This window comes from Monodon monoceros, unplaced genomic scaffold, assembly GCF_005190385.1.
Source record: "Monodon monoceros isolate NGI ecotype Baffin Bay Population unplaced genomic scaffold, NGI_Narwhal_1 Super_Scaffold_4, whole genome shotgun sequence".
NCBI lineage: Eukaryota > Metazoa > Chordata > Mammalia > Artiodactyla > Monodontidae > Monodon > Monodon monoceros.
Window position 1 is genome coordinate 73,009,188 of NW_021703781.1, and position 23,558 is coordinate 73,032,745.

Consider the following 23,558-nt stretch of genomic DNA (forward strand, 5'->3'; position numbering starts at 1 on the left):
GCGGAGCACAGGCTCCGGACGCGCAGGCTCAGCGGCCATGGCTCACGGGCCCAGCCGCTCCGCGGCATGTGGGATCTTCCTAGACCGGGGCACGAACCCGTGTCCCCTGCATCGGCAGACGGACTCTCAACCACTGCGCCACCAGGTAAGCCCCTCTCCAGCTCATTTTATCCTTGAAATTTTCTGGTGAATGGGAACTTTTTTTTTTTTTTTTTTTGTGGTACGCGGGCCTCTCACTGCTGTGGCCTCTCCCGTTGCGGGGCACAGGCCCCGGACGCGCAGGCTCAGCGGCCACGGCTCACGGGCCCAGCCGCTCCGCGGCCTGTGGGATCTTCCCGGACCGAGGCACGAACCCGCGTTCCCTGCATTGGCAGGCGGACTCTCAACCACTGCACCACCAGGGAAGACCGGGAACTATTTTTTATTTCCATTTTACAAGAGGGAAACCGAGGCTCAGAGAGGTTAACCCCAGGGACTTGGCTGAATCACTCAGCCAGGAGATTGGATCCTGGTTTCTTCAGTGACTGCAAAGTCCTTTGCTTTCCCCAGGCTAACAGATTCCTTCCCAAGGAGGTCGGAGCAGAAAGTGGTGGGGAGAGAAGGCACAGGGGAGGAAATGCGCTCTGGTGCCTGCCGTGGTCCTCAGGTCCATTCTTTAATTCATCTGATTGGTGTCTCTGCCTTGAGTCTGGGCTGGCTTCACTATTGTTTTTACAGAGTATGAAAACCCTGCTCTTTGTTCAATGGATGGGAAGGGTGATGGGGCTGCCCCAGGTGTGCCCTGTTAGGCTGTCGTGAGTGGCTTTGCTCTTCCTGGCCTTTGTGTGTTTCCCTCAACAGTCGGTGGACCCGTGGCACCTCCCCAGGCTGGTGGCCAGACTTCTGGGTTCCCTGGAACAGCAATGGCAGAATCTGGAGAATTCACAAGTTTTTCTTTTGAGCTTTTTAGGAGCTGGGAAAAGCAACCTGGAGATCAAAAGTGGTAGGACTAGACAAAACCCAGACTCCTCGGCACCTCCAAGCCCCGGGAGATCTGTTCCCTGCTCCCCTTCTGGCCTCCTGTCCCGGGTTCCCACCCTATCGTGCAATCAGACTGCATGGGCATCCTTCACTGCAGCCCAGCATATGCTGTTCCCTCCACCTGGGACACTCACCCCTGGCCCATCATCGTATCTCTCAGCTAATTCATACCCCCTTGGCGTTCATCCTTGATGTCACTTCCTACAAAGAACTCTCCCTGAAGCCCCAGGACTGGGTCAGTGTTTTAAAATGTAGGTTTTATTATAATTCGGGTAGGATGAGGCCAACAGATGAGGAGACAATTGCCACGGAAAACATAGTTTGTTACTCACAGTTCCCAAGGGGAGGGGAGCAGGGCCACATGGGGAAGCACTGTAGGGTCCAGCAGCAGCCAGAAGGAGAAGGGGGAAAATGTGGGCAAGAGCCTTTGTTGTGGTTCCCGAGGGAAGGAACAGGTGAGACAGGGTGAGCAGGCTTAGGATTGGCTAGTTTGAATCGTTTCAGCTGACTCTGGGCATAGGGGCTTTCTGTAGCTGTCTGGTACCTGGGATGGTTAGGGCAGGGGAACAGTGGCCCTGAATGTCACAGGTGGTTGGGATATGGGCTCTGGATTGGCCAGTTTGCATATGAAGGGCTCACCTGGAGACGAGTCCTTTACTCTCTATAGGAATTGTCCAGTCCTGGGAGAGACAGTCCCTCTAGGGTCAGCAAGGCCCCAAGATGTCAAAGCATGAGAATAAGAGACAGGCTTCGTACAGTCAGTTGCCCTGCCTATGAGTTCCTGCAAGTCACCGACCCATCACCCTGTACGCTGTGAGCATCACAGGGGCAGAGTTTAAACTGCCAAAAGTGAGGTGCTTGGGCACAAAAGATGATTTTTAAGAGCAGCTCATAAATGACTTTTAAAAAATAGTTATGTAGTTAATTTTAATGTATATTAGAAATCAACCGGTATACCAAATACGTTATTTCATCCATAAAATAAATTTCCTTTAAAAACATTGTAACAGGGGCTTCCCTGGTGGCGCAGTGGTTGAGAGTCCGCCTGCCGATGCAGGGGACATGGGTTCGTGCCCGGTCCGGGAAGATCCCGCATACCGTGGAGCGGCTGGGCCCGTGAGCCATGGCCGCTGAGCATTCACGTCCGGAGCCTGTGCTCCGCAACGGGAGAGGCCACAACAGTGAGAGGCCCGCGTACCGCCAAAAAAAAAAAAAAAAAAACAACATTGTAACAAAAAGTTGTAAGTAAAATAGTAAGCCCGTCCTTAAAGAAAACTTTTGCGTAAACAATGCTGCCGGCCGTGTGAGGTCACGGAATTGCAGGGGTGGTCTCACCTGTCGGCTTGCCGCCACTGCACCCCAACACCCAGCACAAACTTGACCATCAGACTTTGTTGAAATGAGCAAGTGAAGTAATCCCTGGGGCAGCACGTTGTCGTCAGCCCTCCCAGTCCCGGCTGCACCAGCCAGAGGTCTTGGAAGAATAGGGTCAGCGGTGGATGGAGCTGAGTTGTTTTGTCTGAACTTCAGCGGTGGGTGGAGCTGAGTTGTTTTGTCTGAACTTCAGCGGTGGATGGAGCTGAGTTGTTTTGTCTGAGCTTCAGCGGTGGGTGGAGCTGAGTTGTTTTGTCTGAACTTCAGCGGTGGATGAGAATGCTGAAGGCCTGAGCCAGAGCAAGACTCTCTCAGGGTCCCAAAGCAAGTCAGTGGCCAGGGTCTGACCCGATGCAGCTCTCATTTCTTATCGCTGAGACCACCCCCTTGCCATATAGGACTCAACTCAAGGGCACGCCCCGTCCCTTGCTTCTCCTTGGTGAAGCCCCTGCCTGTCTTCCAGCTCGTGCACTGCCTCCCCCGGAGGCTTGGCCTGGAGCCAGATTGCACAGACAGCCCCCCATACCTTGGGAGCCAGCTGATCCCGATACCCATGGTGTCTCCCACTGCACACACACCGTGGGGCCCTGGTTCTTTTAGAACCAGAGACTTTGGAGCAGGGGTCCCCAACCTCCAGGATCTAATGCATGATGATCTGAGGTGGAGCTGACATAATAATAATAGAAATAAAGTGCACAATAAATGTAATGTGCTTGAATCATCCCAAAACCATGCCCCCCGCCCCATCCGTGGAAAAATTGTCTTCCCTGAAACCGGTCCCTGGTGCCTAAAAGGTTGGGGACTGCTGCTTTAGAGCCAACGCTCGGGCTCTAAGACCTAGATGCTCCAAACTGCCAGGCCCCAGGGGCTCTGAGTCTACACTTTCCACCAAGGGAGGATAAGGTCATGTCCGGGGTCACACAGCTAATCAGTGCTAGAACCAGGGTCAAAATCAGGTGTTCTTTCCCCTGTACTCCACTGCCTCTCCATATGGGGTACCAGATGGAGTGGCTGAAATGGGCAGTCTGGGAAGGTAGTGAGTTCCTCATCCCTGGAGTGTTCAAGAAGAAGATGGGCATCGCGCTGGAATCCACCTGTAACCGTGTCACGGGAGATTTTGGTACAAGATGGTTCTAGCTGAGAGCTATGCTCAGTGAGGTTTGGTGTCTCAGCCACTGAAGGATCTTGGGACTTCTGACTTGTCTGGGCCCGTGGGGCTGGATCACTGCACATCCCAGAACACTGGAGACCGCCAGGAAAGGGCTTTAGGGAAGCATAATGGGGGCCATTTCTATTTATTTGTATTTGCTGTCTTTGACTTTGGCCAATAGCTCAGCTCCCACGCTTTGTGGGGAGATGTGTGCATAGAGGGCTTTGGGGTAGGCTGAAGGCCCGGGATCCCTGAGCTCAGACTCTAGGAAGTGATGGATCCAGCCAAGCCCAGGGGTTCTGCTTACGGACAGAGAGGAGTGTGCCACCCTGGGATGCTTCCCTAGAGTGGACACTAGAGGGCGCCCAAGGGCCTGCTTTCTGTGCCCCAGAAAGTGGTACCTGAGGGCATCCTGGGATGTGGCCCATAATGGAGCGAGTGGAATTGCCAGATGGTCCAGGACAACGTGTTTCAAACTTTTTAATTGAAATCTTATGTGGGGTCCTACATTCCAGGGACAGGGGCTGGGAAAATTTGGAGTGGATGGAAGGGAGCCACAAAGAGGGAGTGAATCTGCCCATTTGCGCACAGACTTCTGCTGAGATGGGACCATGACCCACACGGAAGCAGATACACGCACATGCACACACACACACACGCACACACACACACACACACACACACAGTGCTCATCCATGTGCAAAGACAGAGTGGTGGGTAGGGACTGATAGATCCAATTATCCAAATTGAGACATTTGTTGAGCAGGTCCCAGGGGCTGCGTTTGGTGTTGGGCTCTGGGGGCACACAGGGGTGGGTAAGCTGCCATTGGACGCGTCACAGTAACCAACTACTCTGCAAAGCAGAATGTGGGTGTCAGGAGGGTAGAATCACAGGTCCAAGAATGAGGAGGGAGGTACATTTGGAGGAGCCTCCCTTTTATCAAGGGTTTTACAGATTCGACAACACAATTACCAGTAGGCAGAGTAGCTACTTTCCTGTTTTGCTTTATAATTTACTTGACTCAGGAGAGGCTGCGCTTGAAGGCCCTCAGGTCTTGACAAGCTGCACCGACTCCAGGCCCCTATTTCAGTAGCTGGCGTTTCTGTGAGCCCTGGGGTGAGGTCCAGGACTTCAGTGGACGAGGTCCCACCTCCCTACCTCACAGGCTTTGCAGACCAAGGCACTGAGGACGTTGCAAGATCCCACCTTAGCCCATGTTATGAAGGGTCTCGGCCTTGTCCCCAACTTGTAGACAGTTATCAGTTCCCGGAGAGAGCAGATTAAAAATTATCTACCGACAAAATAAGTCATCAGGCATAGCTTTCAATAATATAAAATGCTCCAATTTTTATTTAAACAATTTTGTCTAAACATTTCTGGATACTAGATCTAGAAAAGGAGCTCCCCAGAATGCCAAAGCTGGGAGGGATCTGAGAACCTTCTAGTCCAATCTTATTTTACAGATGAGGACTGAGGATTTAGGGGTTGGTTCCCACTGAGGCCCTTTTAGAGACTCTAGTTACCCCAGGCGCTGTAAGGAAGCATGGCGCTACATGGAAACAGGAATGACACTGTTTCCCTAAGGAGGGAAGTGGAGGAGGACATGCGTGGCACCCCAGTTGGTCTTTGTAAGACTCTATCCCTCCCGCAGCCCCCAGCCTGTGCTGAGACTGAGCCTGGAACAGGGAGTGCTCGGAACCTTCCCTGATGTTGCCATGGTGCCCACAAAGACCCGAGGAAACCAAAGGTGAGCTCCCCTGCCATAGCGCCTTGCCCACAGGAAGAAAAAGGTGAGCCCCACGTGTCATGAGTGCTCTGAGGATTCAGGCTCAGAAGGCGAATGGCTCTCAGCTCTCCTGTAATTCAGAGACCAATGTAATGAGAGTGCCTTCGTTCCACTAGCTCCCCCTGTAAGCACACCTGCGGTGGGCAAGGGGGCTTCAAAGTAGTAAGTATGGCTGGTACTTTCATCCACATTAGAGACACAGAGGGCATCCATAGGGCACTGCTTGGACTTGATTCCATATGGTCAGTTGGCAGAGAGGGGCTTCGGGAGTTCTGGACTGGGAGGCAGGAGGGGTCTGGGAGCTGAGGTACCATCTTAAGTAACTCATGCCAATCAGAGTGACCCAGGAACCAACCCTCGAAACCCTTTAAAGGACATTTTGCCTGGTGTGATGAAAAAAGGAAAAATAACATGTCCAGGCCATTGAGATAGCCCTGGATTTCAAGATCAGCTAAAAAGGCTCTTGGATATCAAGCCGGAGCTTGGGTACCTCAGTGCAAACCCCAGCCTCCCCCTCTTAAGCCGATGCCGAGTTCTGCTTAGGTATGGGGAAACTTCTGTCTGGCTGTGGTTTATTCTGTGCTGACTAGGCTTGCTTTAGAATGTAACTCTAACCTCAAAGTGGCTCCACTGAGGATTCAGGAGTTTATAGTAAGGACAGTGGAAGCTGGTGAAAGATTTGACATTGCGGAGTTGTAGGTCTTTCTGACGCCTGCGTGGAAAATGGATCAGAGAAGCATATATGTGTTACCTGGGGGTAGGAAAAACCTCCTTATGCAAGATGGAAACCCAGCCGTAAAGGAAATACATCAATTTGATATCCAGTTTTTAAGTTAGGGATAGTCAAAGGATAGATATGTACATATACATATAGAGAGATATACGTATAGGCATACATATGTAATTGACATATTTTCCATACCTAATTAAATACTTTGTATAATATTCACAAAGTGAAAAGACAAGTGATACACTGGAGAAAATTTTTGCAATATGTAAGGTAGACAAAAGATTAATGTCTGTAGTATACAGAGAGCTTCGAGAAATGCTAAGGAAACTATAGCAATCCAGTGGCAAAATGAGGAAAGCCTATGATTAGGCACTTCTCAGGAATAAAAAGTTGTAAGGCTGATACATATATAAACGAATCTTAATAGTGGCCAGGGAAGTTCAAATTAAAATAACAATCTGAAACTATCACCCACCAGATTGGCAAAAATAAATATTGATAATACTGAGTACTGGAGATGGTGTGGGGGAAAAAGCACTTACAAATTGGATGGGAATGCAAATTACTATAACTTTTGGGAAAGTGAGTTGGCATCATCAATTAAAGATACCTGTCTTCTTTAGCATAATCCCACTTTGAAGGATCTGTTTCTTAGAAGTAAAAGCAATAACACACAAAGATATATATAGATATAGAAAGATAGATGATAGATAGATAGATGGATAGAGATATAGTTAACAGCTATAGATATAAATACCTGTGTTTAAAAACGTATATATATGGCTTCCCTGGTGGCTCAGTGGTTAAGGAGCTGCCTACCAATGCAGGGGACACGGGTTCAACCCCTGGTCCGGGAGGATCCCACATGCCGCAGAGCAGCTAAGCCCGCGAGCCACAACTACTGAGCCCAAGTGCCACAACTACTGAAGCCCACGTGCCTAGGGCCCGTGCTCCACAACAAGAGAAGACAACGCTACGAGAAGCCCGCGCACCGCAATGAAGAGTAGCCCCCGCTCACCGCAACTAGAGAAAGCCCGCGTGCAGCAACGAAGACCCAATGCAGCCAAAAATAAATAAATAAATAAAATTAAAAAAAATATATATATATATACACATATACACACATACATATATGTATGTATGTTTATTGCAGCATTGTTTTTGGGAGTAAAAACACAGGAAACAAACAATGATCATCAACAGGTGAATAGTCTAATAAATTATGATATATCCACAGTATGAAATATTATGTGGCTCTTGTTAAATTTTTCTTTACTTGTTTTTTTATTAGCTCACTTGTTGCAATGAACATGTATCACTTTGGCAATGTAAGAAATCTAAGGTAATTAAAAGGAAAAGAATAGCCTGTCTGCCCAGGTGGAATAGAAGTTCCATGATGCAGAGATCCTGTCCACTTTGCTCACTGCCGTATCCCAAAAACAGCACTTTCCTTGCATATATGGCAGCTGCACAGAATATACTTGTTCAATGGACAAGTGAGCCCCTTCTCAGCACCACGGCTATAGTGCAGGTGAAATGCTATCTGGGGAGTGATGCACAGAGTCAGGTGGGATGCTTGGTCACCAGGTGACCTAGTTCCTGCTGGTTTTGCCTGCTCGGCCACTACCCTTCTCCCCAAGCTTGTTCTGGGGAACCACCCAGTCCCCACTGCAGTCTCGTTGGGAGAGTTAATCAAGCTGTCTGCCCGCCTGAGACCTAAGCCAAGCCAGTTGTGTTCTTTTGCTGAGAATTTCAGTGGAGCAGGACCGCCCAAGACTGACTGGGGCGGGTGGGTGGGGGGATGAGACAGGGAACTGCTAGAGGCAGCCTAGAGGCAGCATCTGACAGAGGTGGACACTGGTGCTTGCACCGTATCCCTGGAGCTGCTTCCTGGCCGTCCCCAAAAAGAGTCTCCGTTTTCCCTTTGATTCTGAGTTCCCTCTTTCCCTTACCATCCTTTCAACAAATCCCAACCTCCCTTAACCCCCAGATTTTTTTTTGCCATATCATTAACAGAGTTACTTTCTGTTGCTTGCAACCAAACTACCCTAAAAATGATCAGAGACAGCTGGGAAGTTCTGCCACTCAGCCCCTTTCATGTCCCTCAAAACTAAGGTGAGATGAGGCCACTGTGCTCCAGGACAGCCCTGGTCGACACTAGCTGTCTAGGCCTAATTATTAGTATCACCCCTTTTAGCCTCCTGGTCTGAATGACAAATTACATGATTAGCCTACTCATAGGCCTCCTTTGGTTCCCATCACCTTGGTAAAGGGTGGAGAATCAGAGGATCATGGATTATCTCCTATTTTGCTTGATCTGAGACACTTTTCCCAGCACAAGAGCAGAGAATCGTCTTTCTACTAATGTGCTTTCAAAAGTTAGATTTTTCACTTAATTTGATAAATAACCGACACTTGAGGCTTACTCATTATTACTTTTGTGGCAAAATATAGATCCTTTGGTCCAATCCCCTCCATAATATTTTGAAAAGACCCTTTGGAAATTTTTTGAAATTTAAAATTTACCTCTTTCATCTTCCAGGTGCTTCTTCCCTTTGTGTAATCTCCATGGTTCTTCATGAAAATGCTGAATCCGGTAAGCAGATCAGTTTCACAAGAGGGCAGGCAATGGTGAGGAAGAGAAGCACCTGGTGACAGTTGTATTGCTGGGTTTCCACAAGGGGATGGGTCCAGCACCCCTGAGGACCTCAAGCTTTATTGGCTGACTCAGCTGGGAAGAGTGTGTTGCAGGCCGGCTGTCAGAGCCCATCATTTTTGTGTCACACTTCAGCAGGGCTGTATCTAGGTTCAGATTCTACAGTTTTCAATCACCCACCATATTCCAGGCACTATACTAAAGCATAGTTCCCAAACTTTATCATTTCAACAGCATCCACATCCTCGTCCTCGTCCTCGTCCTCGTCCTCATCCTCATGTTCATCCTCATTATCGTCGTCATTATCGTCATTATCGTCGTCATTATCGTCGTCATTATTCCCATTTTATATATGAGGTCCAAGAGGCTCAAAAGAGTAAATTTTTTGCCCAAGGTCACACAACCAGTCAGTGGCAAAAACAAGATTTGAACTCAGATCCTCCATTCCATGGCCTGTGGTCTCCCCACCACCCTGTTGGTGCCTGGTGTGGCTTGGGATCAGTTTCACCCATTCCTGTGGGTCCCTCATGGTGCACTTGTCCTGGGTAGGTTTCCTTGAGCCACCACATCTGAGGTTTACATCCATGCTGGGTTTTGTACCGCTCCCTTAAGGAAATTGCTGAAGCCCAGGACCTTAAGAAAATGTCTAAGGAAAAGTCCCCACCCAGTGGCCCACCTGTTCCAGTCCTGGGTTTATACCAAAAGAACTGAAAACAGGTGTTCAAACAGAAACTCATACACGAATATTCATAGCAGCACTATTCACAGTAGCCAAAAGGTTGTAACAACCCAAGTAGCTATCAGCTGGTGAATGGATAAACAAAAGGTGGTCTCTCCCCACAATGGAATGTCATTCAGCCCTAAAAAGGAATGAAATTCTGACACAGGCTACAACGTGGATGAACCGTGAAAACATGCAAAGTGAAAGAAGCCAGACTTAAAAGGCCACCATTGTAGGATTCCATTTATATGAAATTTCCAGAATAGGCAACTCCATAGAGACAGAACGCAGATGACTGGTTTCCAGGAAGTGGGGAAGGGGGAAATTGGGAGTGATGGCTTAATGAGTTGACAGTTTCCTTTTGGAGTAATGAAAAGGTTCTGAACTAGATAGTCGTAATGGTTGTACAACACTGTAAACGTACTAAGTGCTACTAATTGTACCTACAAAATGGATTCAATGGTGAGTTTTATGTTTTGTGTATTTTACCGCAATTTAAAAAAAAACAGTCCCTACCCCAAATCTCCTCAGTTTGATATCTTTCTCCCTGACATTACGCCTCTGGCACCTCCTGTCCCAGGTGCTAAATTCCAAACTACTTTGTGGCTTGAAGTCCGCAGTCTCCTGAATACAATATATTTGCCTTGGGAAGAGAGCTCTGGAGAAATATTGGCCATCTTTGAAAATTAACCAGCCTTTTAAAATTTGTCTTGATATCCTTTCTGCTGTACCATTTGGAAAACCTGGTATTTATTTGTGGTTAAAAAAAGACGTTCTTTCTTTCCAAGCAGCACAAACCCCAGCTGGAACGCCGGATCGTTGGCTCAACCAACCGGTGGCGTTTCCCCAGAGAGCCTTTTTTGGGGGACCTTCTGGCGCTTTCCCAGATGTGCAAGGCTGTCAACGTAGACTTTGATGAAGTTCTGAAGAGCCCAGACAGGTAGGAAGACCAAAGGCCCATGGTGGGGTGAGCCACACTTCTGGGAAGTGCCCCATGGTTGGGCAACTCTGATTGGGCAGGTGGGCTGCCCTGGGTATTTGCAAGGAAGGCTGTCTTTGGGACCATCCCTTAGGGATGGACAGGATCAGGGTGACAGCTTCCTCTGAGAATGTCTGTGGGTGGTGATTAAAGTCCAGAGAGATTGAGAATTTTTTTCTTGATTTTCCTTTGTACTGGGAACTTTGGACCCTAAAAGGATTCTAAGTTTATCAACTGATTTGTTGACAAACAAAGTGAGATGGTCCGGCTCAGAGTTTGAACCCCTCCCACGAATGCGCGTGTCCACCCAGCAAGGGGAGAAGCAGGCTTCCGCTCACCCGCAAAGTGTTCCGAGCCGCTGGCTTAGAGCATCACTTCTTCGGGTTATGAGTTTTTATTTGCCTCTCCTGGGGACACAGAGCTGGATCCCATTGCAGAAGGAACACTTCCCTTCCCTGGCCTTTTGGATCTGCCTGGGTGCTTCTGCCTCCATGCACTGGCACATCTGCCTTATGAGCGCTCCGTCTGACCTGCCTGAGCATCTCCCTGAGTGTGGGCTGTGCCCTGGGCAGCACCTGGCACGGAAGAGCTCCTGGCTCCATGTTTGCTGAGCGAGGAGCCACATCTTCCCTTTCCAGGCCCACCGGCCAGCCCTGCTCGGTTGCCTCCCACCCTACAGATGACTATGCCACACACATGGAAATAAACCAAAACCCATCTGGCTTTGGTCTCTAAATTCTCTGATGACCCCCGCTTAGAAAAGATTGAGTGCTGTGAGTTGCAGTTTTTGGCATTGGTTACTCATAGCCTTAAACAATTTTGGACTTATTTTATATTTTGTTTGGTTAGAGCCCTGAAGAAGTCTTAGAGTTCGTTGTGCTCCTTAGCATCAGGGCCAGGCCGGGCAAGCAGGCGCAGGAGCTGGGCCTGGGAATATAGGCAAACTGATCCAGAAACCTGAGGAGGGAGGCTGGGCTTGCAGGGGCAGACGTCTTCAGGACTTGGTTTGCAGAATCGCTGAGCTAGGCTGGGGGTGGTGGCCTGAGGGGTGATGGCCATTGGTGCTGGGCTTTTGGGCCATTAAACGTAGTCTATTTGACAGGGTTGGAATTCCTTCTCCTCCATTTACTAGTTCTGTGACCTTCAGCCAGTGGCTTAATCTCTCTGAGCCTCAGTTTCCTCATCTGTGAAATGGTGACAATAGCATCTCCCCTGAAGAGTGACCTTCAATCAGACAGTACATTAAAAATGATTAGTGCTGTTCCTGGCAAATAGTAGGTGCTCAATAAACACAGCTATTATCTTTCTAGCCTAAGCAGCAGTCTTAGATATTGATCCTGGTGGTTTCATTCGGGGGAGTGTCAGCCCTGTGCTCTGCCAGCCAATGACTCCATATGTCACTCTGCCTCTTAGCACTTTCTCCAAATCAAAACATCTTGCCTCAAACACAGCAGATGCAGGGACTGGTCTGGGCGCTGTCTTCCCAGGAGAAGCTTTGCAGATCTGCCTCTCTCCTTGGTGATGCTGGGAAGCTGGGGGTCGGGAGGCAGGCTGAGGGCAGGTAGGCACTCAGGACGGCCGATCACTCGTGTATCAGCGGTCAGCCGACCCAGGCTCAGCTCATCTGGGCAGTTTGGTGCTCCACAAGCCTCTTGTCCTCTTCCTGAGACAGTGGGCTAGCCTGGGCATGTCCTTGTCTTGGTACCGGCAGAGGACAAGAGGGCGGGCCCAGTTGCTCACCATGTCCACTCAGCCAAGGCAAGTCACATGGCCAAAGTCAAAGTCAAGGGGCAGGAAAAACACACCAACTCTCTTGGGAGAAACTTTGGAGTCCTGCAGGACAAGGGTGTGTAATTGGGGCCATGGATGCAGTCTACTACAGTGCGGGAGGAGCTGATTTTCTTTAATAAACACAAAATTTTTTCTTTATTTTCACAATGGGATTCCATGTGATTGTGAGAAACATAAACTTGGAAAGCATAGCAAAAGTTTTATTTAATTTACGTAATAAAATAAAGGGCTTATTCCTGGTAACCCTTCTGTACTTTCAGACTTGTCAGCTAACAAGGTCGATGGTAGGGGTGGGGGTGTCTGGAATTGTACCTGCGACACACACACGGGCACCTTCCCCGTAGCTCTCTGGCTGCCCAACCAGCAAGCCTGTTCTTGCCGATGACGCTGTTATTGTTGCTTCTTCCACTTGGGAGCGCTGTTGACTTTGATGGGAGCTGGACCCATCTATATTTTACTAGTTCTGTGAAGCGTCACTGGCCGTGGAAAGCTGAGTTAACTAGCTCTGAGCTTCCCATTTATTTCAGATACGTAATTGTGCTTCTCATATGTCAATGCCCCAGGTTCTGCCCAGCTAGCCAGTACTTCTGGTTGTATCTGTGGGTTTCCATGACGCCGTGAGCTTTTGGCTCCAGAACTCAGAGATGCTATACAGGAACCTCAGGTTCCTGGTCTTCGTCATGCTTCCTTCCACTGGGACTGGGGTGTGGAGTATGGGGAGAAGGGGCCTGAGAGATGAGGAAATGCTAACCTCCTTGCAAACAACCTAACCATTTCGTGCCTTAGTTTCTTTATCTGCAAACTGGGGATGCTGTCTTACAGAGTTGCCATGAGAATTATATGACATAATTCATTGAGAGCCTAGAACGGTATCTGGCAAATAAATACCCAATTAACATGTGTCATTCGGTGTCCCTGGAGTTCTCTGGTACGTGTGGACACAGCTAACATATGAACCCAAAGATCCAGGATGGAGGAGTGTGGCTGAGGAAGGAGGCTCTAGGGCAGAGGTCCCCACCCCCCGGGCCACCGGTCTGTGGCCTGTTAGGACCCCTGGGCTGCACAGCAGGAGGTGAGCTGCGGGTGAGTGAGCGAAGCTTCATCTGTATTTACAGCCGCTCCCCATGGCTCACATTACCTCCTGAGCTCCGCCTCCTGTCAGATCAGCGGAGGAGTTAGATTCTCATAGGAACGTGAACCCTACTGTGAACTGCGCATGCGAGGGATCTTGGTTACGCGCTCCTTATGAGAATCTAACGCCTGATGATCTGAGGTGGAGCTGAGGCGGTGATGCTAGCGCTGGGGAGCGGCTGCAAATACAGATCATCATTAGCAGAGAGGTTTGACTGCGCGGAGTCCATAACAAATCAATGGCTTGCCGACACATCAAAACCCCATCAGTGAGCAGCAAGTGACAAGCTGCATCTTACGGAGTAGACTGGACACAAGCTACACACTTCAGGTGTCACTGTCTCCCATCACCCCCAGGTGGGACCATCTAGTTGCAGGAAAACAGGCTCAGGGCTCCCACTGATTCTGCATTATGGTGGATTGTATAATTATTTCATTATATATTAGAATGTAATAATTATAGAAATAAAGTGCACAATAAATGTAATGCACTTGGATCATCCTGAAACCATCCCCCCAGCCCTGGTCCATGGAAAAATTGTCTTCCACAAAACCTGTCCCTGGTGCCAAAAAGGTTGGGGACCGCTGATCTAGGGGGCTTGGGCCCTAGGAAAAGGTGACCCTGCCTCATGTTTTTTCCCATTCTGACGGCAGTGCCAAGTCCACTGTGAGGTTGGAAGGAGGTCATGCTAAGAGGCAAGGATGCAAAGAAGGGACCCCTAGATTTTTATCAGAGAGCAGTTTCAGGAGAGCTGGGACCGGAGACCCATGATCCACGATGTAGAGCTGATAGGAGAACAGTGTCTGCTCAGTGCCAGGCATCCCGAGCATTAACTCTTTTACTCCCCCAGTGACTTCCACGTGGTCCTCATTTCCCTCCTACAGAGGAAAGAACCAAGACCCAGAGGCAGGCCCAAGGTCTGCATGACTCTTCCCGGTAAACCACATTGGAGCTTTGCATGTTGAAGGTATCAAGTCGAAAGCCCTTTGTTTCGATGGTCTGCTGCAGGAAGTCTGTATGTCCATGAGAAACTTATGGACTTTCCCTTTTACCCTCTGTTTCCCCATCAAGGTAGTGAGCCCCAGACTAACGGCATGTTCCCAGCATCCCCACTTTATCCCAGGCCACTTGGTCCCACAGGGTGAAGAGGACAGCTCCCAGATGCCATGTGTTCCATTAGCTTTTCCAATGGTCCTGAAATGAGCCTCAGCTTTGGGAGCTACAGAGTCCACAGGATACATGGTATATCTTGGCAAGCAGCCAGTACACCAGGAGGAGGCAATGTGGTTACTTGTGTTGCCCGGCATCTCCTGGCTCAACTGATGACGGTGAGGTTTGTGAGGGTAGTTGAGGTCATGGCTGTTGCCCCAACAGGACAGAGTCTGTCGTTCCATTTTAAGGTCACAGTCTGAACTCCTGACCTTAGCCAGCTCTGTCCAGATGTGTGACCCAAGCCACCAGGGGGATTGAGTCTGGCTTGGGTCAGGTCCACTGCTCCTGTGGGATAAACAACTCAAGCGCCCACAACCTTCCTGAGGCTGAGTCACTTTTAATCACCATCTCTGCTTGGAAAGGGCAGCATGTGGTCAATATTATTCTGGACACAGGCTCTCCGACCCAAGCCCTCCTGCATACACTCTGGCCCATAAGGATTTCTGGCATCACTGGAAAACAGCATGGCAAATGTGACAGTGGCTGGTGTGGTCAAGTGTCCCCTGGCTGGTTGGCTTTCTTGGGATGACTGTCTTCAAGCTGTGAATATGTGACTCCAGTTTTGTTTCAGTTCCTTGCTTAGCAGGGTGAATATAGTGTTTATGGAAAAGCGTCTTATCTTTGTCATCATCCAAGCATTGATATTTATCGAGCACTTGCACGATGGCTGTGCTAGGGCTGCCGGGGTAAATAAACGCCGACTCTGTGGGGTGCAGAGCCTGGTGCAGAGGGCCCGTGAGGAAACAGGCGACCAGAAGACGCTGGGGAAGGAGTTTTAACAGGGGCAATCCCAGGGCGGGCTGGGGAGGGCCGCCAGCCCAGCCTCCCCAGAGGAAACAACAACTAAGCTTATCTGGAAGGATGCGTAGGAGGTCATCCAGTGAAAAGGTGAGGGAGCTGCGTGTCCAAGAGATTGGAAGCAAGAGGTGATGGTTCAGGCTGTTGAAAAGGGCTGGAGCAGGGAGTGTAGAGGGATGAGATTGCAGAGACAGGCAGAAGCCTGCTAGCCATGTGAAGGAGGTTGGCTTTCCCCCAGGAGCACTGGGGAGACAAGGAAGGATTCTCTGCAGGGGAGAGGCAAGACCAGATTTGCATTTCAGGTGGCTCCTCAGGCTGCAGTGTGAGGTGTGCATCAGAGGGGACCACATGGAGGCCCGGAGACTGGCAGTGACTGGGGGCAGAAAATGGTGGCTTGGATGAAGGTGATAGCAATGAGGGCAAGGATTCACCCAAGGAGAGATGGATGCATTCAAAAGGCATTTCATTAGATCTGGGCAAGCGATCAGGTGAGGCAGCATTCAGGATGCTGGCCTGGGCAACTGGAGGCTGGTGATGCCATTTCCGGGCAGAGGATTGGGGCTCAGTTCAGGGTAGATTCTTTTTTTTTTTTTGGCCACACTGCAGGGCTTGCAGGATCTCAGTCCCCTGACCAGGGATTCAACCCAGGGCCACAGCAGTGAAAGCCCAGACTCCTAGCCACTAGACCATCAGGAAACTCCCTCAGAGTAGATTCTGTGTTTAGATTGTGGGCACACTGAGACTGGGACATGCATGACCCTAACCAGAAGTTTTGCTGAGTTAACTTTCCAGACATGCCAGGACTCTCTCTCCCTTTCTCCAGCAGTTATTTATTGAGTACCTACTATATGCTAGGCACTGTTTTAGACACTCACCCAAAGAGGTGTCATTTAGGCAGCCAGATGTAGCCTCAAATACCTCCTTGGTAAGATCTACCCGCAAACTGAAAACAGGAATTAATGTTTTGAGCCGGTCATCAGACAGAGCTTACAGTTTGTCGAATTGGCAGACACACAGTGACCTGAGGAAACTGTCCCAAAGGGAGAGATATGATAAGACTGATTCATTTATGCTTTAGGGATGCTTACACTGGAATCACACATGTTGCAGATGAAGGAAAAAAAAAATGTCAGTATTAACGCCTGGATTTTTTGTTTGTATTTTTTCTTGAGGTTATGCATTTCACAAATTCAGGAAAATTTCCCTGAGAATTTGAAGAACAAGGCCATCCAAAGCGGGGAGGCAGGTGAGTTCTTGTCACCAATGGATTCGTCAGAATGTTGCTGACCTCAGGGATAGCTTATGGTCTTTATGGAAGGAAAACCAGACCAGAGGCCTGGTCACTAGTCTGTAAGTTCTGTTCCTGCCCCCACTGTACAGTGTCCCTCGTGCAATAGGTGACTGTAAATATTTCCCAAATGCACAATGGATGAAACTGCTTGGCAAACACATTTTCATATGCTAATGGCCATGATAAATACAGACCTGCTGACGTTAATAAATAGGCTTTGGATTGGAAGACTAAGCAGAAGCCCATCAGGCCCGGGGCAGCTGTTCTGGGTCCCTCTGGGCTTTAATCAGTCGTGACCTGGATGTCCACATCTGCACTCGTCCAAGAAGACTTATCTGAGGTAGCGTGAGGAGTCAGACCGGGTCCGTCCAGCTGGGAAAGGCTCACTGAGTCCCACGAGGAGCCTGGCCAGGTCAGCTTCTTGATGGCGCGTTTTTGGATAAACCCCACCCCACGGTGTGGCTGTCTGAGGTCAGAGCCAGCCTCCTTCCCTGGCAGAGGCTAATCGCCTGTCAGCTCTGGTTGATGGTGGGAGCAGGGGGGGAGAAGCAGTGTGAGGCTGCCTCCGGGCTCAGGAGAAAGAGTTCCAGACTGGTTGTGATGTCTGCCCTGCACTGCCATCCTGAAAGCGGAAGGGGACACGGGGGACACACTTTATCCGCAATTCTGCCCTTGCCTAAAATCGCCATTACGGGGCAAGATTCCTTTTAATCCGGCATAGCCAGACTGTCACCTGAGGTGACCGGAGATTTGAGATGAAAACCCAGGTTCTCAACTCCCAGCACCAAACAATATCATAAAGTGGGTGAATGACGATAATAATAACAGGAGAGGAAACAGGTACCCAAAGTCATGCAGTCAAAAGAATAGCAAAGCCAAGAAATACGTAGATGGGGCTAGTGAACCTCGAGGTTCTGTCCAGCGCTGGGATTTAGGGTTCGGGGGGAATCACCCCGAGCATGACTCCCTTCCCCCCAGCTCTGTGCTAATTCAGGGGTCCAGCCTGCAGAGCCCCCCTTGCCCATAGCCTCTCATGTCTCACCTGGATCCCAGCATAAAGACTCCCCAGCATAAAGTCCTTTACAGTTTGCAAGGAACCCTCCTCGCACTGTAATCCCGTTTCATGCCTGTGAGCTGGGCTTTCTGATGATCTCCATTCCCTCGAGAAAAGCAATGCTGATGAGACACTGCTCCCTGGTGATGGGGTTTTTTCTATGACATTCAGGTGGGTAACAGACACTAACAGCCCAGGTAGCAATTTTGCTCCCCAGAGGACATTTGGCAATGTCTGGAGACATTTTGGGTTGTCACAACTCCTGGGTGGGGCGGGTGATACTGGCATCCAGTGGGTGGAGGCCAGGGATGCTGCTAAACATCCTACAACACAGGACAGACCCCTCCACAGAGAGTTATCTGGCTCCAGATATGAACAGTGCCAAGGCTAAGAAACACTGCAATGGGGGAGGCAAGGTGAGGCCCCCTCCAAGAGTGTCGCAGCCAGCGTCCCTGCCCCACGAAGCTTTTTCCAGTCCCCAGGTTGGAGGGCAGCTTGTGTGCCTCTGCAGCTCTGGGGGACGTTTACCGCTTTCTAAGTTACCTTGTGCCCATCGTATCTGCTTGGGAGCCAGGAATCCCCCCGTGGCTGGTACTTCGTTCCTAGCGAAGCCGCCTGCCCACTCGTTTGCCCGATAACGGGATGGACAGAGAGTACGTGGGAGAAAGAGTGAAAGCATCTTCAGGTCGGGGTGTCGTTAAAATGTTTGCTCAGCATCCTTTCCTCTCCTCAGGTGTGATTCTCGAATGCCTCGGCTTCAGATGGGAACTCCATCAGCCCCAGCTTTTTCAGTCCGAGACCCTGACCAAGCTTTACATGATGGCCCTGGCCCGGGGCAACGCAAACCCTGAGAAGGAGCTGGAGAAGTTTCTGCAAGGTACGTTCTCACCCAGAGCAGGACCCCCAAGGGCTCTCTGGTTAGAGAGGCCCCAGCTTGGCGTTCAGTTATCTGTTTGGGGACCACGGTCACTCTGGCAGTTAAGACCAAGGCTCATGGTGTGTGATCTCATTACAGGATTAACCTCAGTCTCCTCGGCTATAAAATGGGATAATGGTTCTTATTGTGTTTCATTGTGGAGGAGGTAACAGGTGTGAAGTTCTAGAACAACGCCTGGCACATAGTGAGCAGTCAGTGAATGTCAGTTCTGTTCTCATAATAGCCCATTCTTGTCCACCAGCTATGAGGGAGGCCTTCCCTACTTCTTTGAGAAGAGAAAGTGGGTTGTGTTGAGGCTTCTGATGGGCTTTCTAGAAAGAACGCACAGTTCTGACATCTGTGGCTTGTTTGGCTCTAAGTGCTGGTTGGAGGTTTACAAGTGTACATCAATTTCATTTTTTCTTTTCCTTTTCTTTCTCTTTTCTTAACGCCACCTCATACCCGAAAGTATTTAGGCCACGTCTTTCTTTTTCTCTTTTTTGAACCCTAGTAATCCCCAGCTGCACCTTATCTGTCCCATAAGTTCCTCTCCTGCAGCCTTGCCAACTTCTTCTCAGGTAATATAGTTGGCATCGCCTCTGGACAACTCATAAGCAGGTGCCATGGAAAATTCAAGGTCTCCCAAGCAGCCAGCATGCCAGTCGGGATGGGATTGCATTTCCAGGACGTGGCAGTAAAGCTCTGACATTCTGGAGCCAGACGGGCTGCCGGAGCCCCCAGTCGGGAGACGGAGCCTGGCTGCCTGCCGGCATCATCCCGGCCACAAAGCCTCTGACTCAGCCCTTCCCGGCCAAGCTGGGAGCCAAGAGCAGGCCGTGGCGTCCCCATAGAACTGTAACAGGCTTCACACATATGATCTTCCTGAGCCTTTGTCCCAGTGTCTTCAAACCTGGGACTGAGCTCTTTCTCCCATGGCCCCTGTGCCCAGATCACAGCCCTTCCTGGGCAACCAGTGGAAGGCCACTGGGGTTCAGACAGCGAGTACAATGAAAATCAAGAGAATATGGAAGGGAAAAATGGAGTTGTTATGTTTTTCATGAGTCTAGAATGGTCCCACTCAGATTTGGCCCTACTAAAACAGCTGCTGTAATCCAAGCCCCCTGCTAGAGGCTGGGCCCGGCTGGGGGACATCAGGTCACGTGCAGGAGTGAAACCTCAGTGCCTGGGCTGTCACAGCTTCCCGGGGTCTCCCCTGCAAGCACCACCAACTGCGTCAGACCCTGGGACTCGTGTCTCCAAGGCTTTCAGTGGGTACGGTCCCAGCCCTTCACGTGCCTTCGATGATGGTTTCTATATGCATCTCACAGTTACTGCTTTTCTATTCCTGAGAACGTGAGCATCATTCTCCTGGAGTTAGCAGCAGAGGAAGTTTCTGACCAAGCCCTGGAGTGGTGGGTGCTGAGGAGACACAGCTCCCCTGGAGCAACCCTGTGCTGGCCACACGGGGCTGTCCCAGCCACTCACGTTCATGTTCATTCCACCCAGAGTCCAGGATCAGCTGTACCATAGCAGCATGTGTTTATTCTCTAGGAGGATCCGAAAGCAAACGACTCTCTTTTACTAAAAACAAACCACTTTGGGGGCACCTCAGAAGCGTATGATCAAATTATCACTTTCCTATCAGATTGTGAAGTTTTACTTACAGAAACTGTCTTCCACGTACTCTGACCTAGCCGATAAGGTTCCTTCCTCCCTTCAAGAGATGTTCAGTACTTAACTTGTGCCAGGCATTGTGCTAGGAACTTAATGTCGGGGGGTGGGGGACAGACGAGCCCGCCTGAAGTGATGATAAAGCATGAGAAATCGTGTGATACATGATGACCCTAACGATGCCTCATGAACACCCGCTACATGTCAGGCACTTGCCAGCATCCTCTTGTTTACTGCCCCCAGTGGGGGTGAGTGACAGAATGGAGCGGGCAGAGGGGAGGCTGTGCAGAGATCCAGGGGAGGAAAGTGAGCCAGAGCCAGGAACAGGGCCTGGCACTTAGTAGGTGCTCAATAAACACTGGCCGAATGCGAGCCTGAACAGAGCCAGATGCCAGTGGTGAGGGAAGGCTCGACGGCCTTGTTTGCCTGAGGGAAGTGGACCTTTGTTCTCTTTTTTCTGCATTCTTTGTAGCTGCAAATTGTGACATACTTTGGGCTCCTGACTCGTGTCACTTGCGTGACCTGGCAGCCTGAGCTCACTGGCCATGGAATCCATTCATCCATCGATTCGGCCAATACTTATTGAGCACCAGTGTGTGCAAGACTGTGCGGGGCCTGGGGTGGGATGGCAGGTTCACCGTCCAGTGTGCCTGCCCGGCCGATCATAAACCAACAGATACTCGGTGTATTGGCAGGCGATTGGTCCAGGAGGGAACATAAAGCCAGTTTGGGGGGAGGTGGTGGTGTGGAGCTCCCTTCCATAGCCAAGGGTCAGGCGGGCCCCTGATGGGGAAGAGAGGGAGCTCCACAAATATCCTGGGCAACAAACCACGAAGAGGCAGGTTTGGGACCTGGTGAACTGGAGACTAGTGCGAGGGTCTTGGGGCCGCTGGAGGGGTTCTGGCTTCGTGCCAAAGGCACGGGACGCCACTGGAGACCTGAGGGCACCGTGTGTCGTAACTCACATTTCAGAGTAACTCTGAGTGGATTGTGGAGGCTGGCGGTGATGCGGGCTGCCCCTTTGCTTCCCCCTGGAAGCCCTCTGTGGCAGGGGTCCTTTGTTTGGAGCTCCGTGGGGCAAAGTCTCAGGAGCCGCTGGGAGGACGCCTTGGTCCCACACTCATCCTTCAGCTAATGGTCCTTTTGCGCTCTCGCCTGGTGCCAGGTCTGAGCTGGGTGCTCAGGGCGCAGAGGTGATGGAGGCCCACCCCTGGCCCTCTCGCTGCTCACAGCCTAAGGAGAGGAAGTGGGGAAGGAAGGAGAGGAGGGGGAGGGGGTCTGTATCAGTGTGAGCATCAGTGTCCCGGTCTTGCAGTCACAGTGGCTGTGTCAGATCGTCGGGGAAGCTGGCCCAGGGGGGACACGGGAACTCTCTGTACTATTTTTGCAACTTCTTGTGAGTCTTCAACTATTTCAAAATAAATAATCATTTCATCAATGCATCCACTAAACCAACAAGCAAACAAAGATGAACAAAATACAGCGTGATCCACGCCAAGATCACGCTGCGCGAGTAGTTGTGGGGCCTCACGCTGTACCTGCACGGGTCACTGTGGCTGTCACACCTGTGCGTCCTCGTCCTGTTCCCTTCGCTAGCTCAGCTGCCCGGGAAGATTAAAGAACAACGCCCTGTAAGGAAGATGATCGTTTCCTTGAAGATCAATGACCCTCTGGTCACCGAAGCTGGTAACGTGCACCTGTCCTCGTATTCTGAGAGTGTCGTTGAACAAACTACCTCTCAGATTTGAAAAACAAACAAAACACCCCGAAGTGGAGGCACACAGTGTCCAGTGCTTCCTTATTAAAAATAGCTGAGCAACGCAGGGCGGAGGGGAAGGAGGCTGGCACAATGTGGGGAAGTAAAAGAAGGGGGACTTCTGCTAAAGAGAAGTCCCCGTCCTTGTAAAGAGGAGTGAGGAATGCAGAGGAGGGAGGAAGAGGCAGGCTACCCAGACAGACCCAGGGAAGATGTCACTGCTTTTCTGGGCGCAGATGCCCAGCGAAGCCCTCAGGCCCACCCTTGTCCGTAGGCAACACTGACCCGCCCCTTCCCACCAGGGCCCCTCCCTGGCTGGCTGCTGACAGCAGAGACCTCCCCCAGGGGCCTCCCTTGGGCTCAGCCCCTCCCCATCCCATCCCGGCCACCTAGACACACCTGTTAACAGGTGTGAACGCACCGTGCTGTCACGTGCCATCAGGAAATTATCCACATAATAATTATCCACACCAGCTGTCCTCGGAGCCCATGGGACTGCACTACAGCGCTGCTGGGGATCAGGTAGAACTCGGAATAGGCTGGGCCCACGGACTGGCAAGTTGATCCCGGCTCGTCCCAGGAGTCCTTAACCTTGTTGAAGAGCCCAGACTCTGGGGAAAACCCGCTGTGACGATGTCATCTCCAGAGAACACAAAACACACCTCATGCATACAGCATTGTGCACGCCTTGGGGTGGCCAGCTCCCGGCACAGGCCACAGGCCCCCAGTTAGGACAGAACCCCTGAGGCACAGGCTCGGGGCAGGCTCACAGAAGATTCTTTCACAGGAGCTCCATGTTCTGTAGCTTCATCCTCAACGCCTTTGGGGGGCTGGGGGCCCAGGCAGCATCTGCTCCCAGGTCAGAGCCGTTGCGTTTGTCTAATGCGTCCCTGACCCCCAGCTCAGGGACCCTCATCCAGCAGGGAGGGCGCCTGTGCGTGAGGGATGCGGGGCTGCAGAGCCCCACGCTGACGGCTGGCCCTCGATGCTGCCTCCCCAGCCTTCGCCGTGGCCCTGCAGAATCTCTACCTGCGCGAGGTAAGGGTGAGCGTGGATGACGTGCTGGGCGTGCTGGCTGCAGCCCACATTCTTCAGTTCCGCAGCCTGTTCCAAAGGTAAGGAACCATGGCAAGGCGCGGCCAGGGCCAGCCCCAGGTGGGATCCAAAGGGGCCCTCCCGGCCCAGCTCATGGAGCAGGCCTCTTCCGCGGGCTGGGACATCTGGGGTTTCTTCGCATAGAGCACAAGTTTGAGTCGGCCATTGATGCTGATGGGAGGTAAATGAACCAAATGGAAAAGCACTGATGGGATTCATTTTTCTAGAGTATTCTGTCCCTTCTCTTAGGCTTTTTCAGGGATGTGTGCTTACTGCACTCACGTCCTGAGCACAGAGGTGGTATCTTACCGCTCTTCGAGTTCCAAACTCCTGACGCAATTCAACAGAGAGGAGATTTAGGGCAGGGATGCTCTGCCTGGCTTGTCTCACCACCCTAAGCCTCGGTCTCTTCATTTGAGGGAATG

At 50.8% G+C, this 23,558-nt stretch overlaps 1 protein-coding gene across 1 annotated transcript in view; it reads left to right on the plus strand.

Annotated features, from left to right (window-relative positions):
• The first annotated feature begins 5,193 nt into the window (after positions 1 to 5,193).
• Positions 5,194 to 23,558, plus strand: part of BTBD16 (BTB domain containing 16) — a 47,076-nt gene continuing 28,711 nt past the window's right edge. Inside the window, exons 1-7 of the mRNA XM_029201025.1 lie at positions 5,194 to 5,292; positions 8,604 to 8,657; positions 10,230 to 10,378; positions 16,523 to 16,596; positions 18,429 to 18,572; positions 21,879 to 21,968; positions 23,039 to 23,153. Of these exons, the coding sequence (XP_029056858.1) occupies positions 8,640 to 8,657; positions 10,230 to 10,378; positions 16,523 to 16,596; positions 18,429 to 18,572; positions 21,879 to 21,968; positions 23,039 to 23,153 (590 nt within the window). The 5' untranslated portion in view covers positions 5,194 to 5,292; positions 8,604 to 8,639. The remainder of the gene's footprint in view (positions 5,293 to 8,603; positions 8,658 to 10,229; positions 10,379 to 16,522; positions 16,597 to 18,428; positions 18,573 to 21,878; positions 21,969 to 23,038; positions 23,154 to 23,558) is intronic.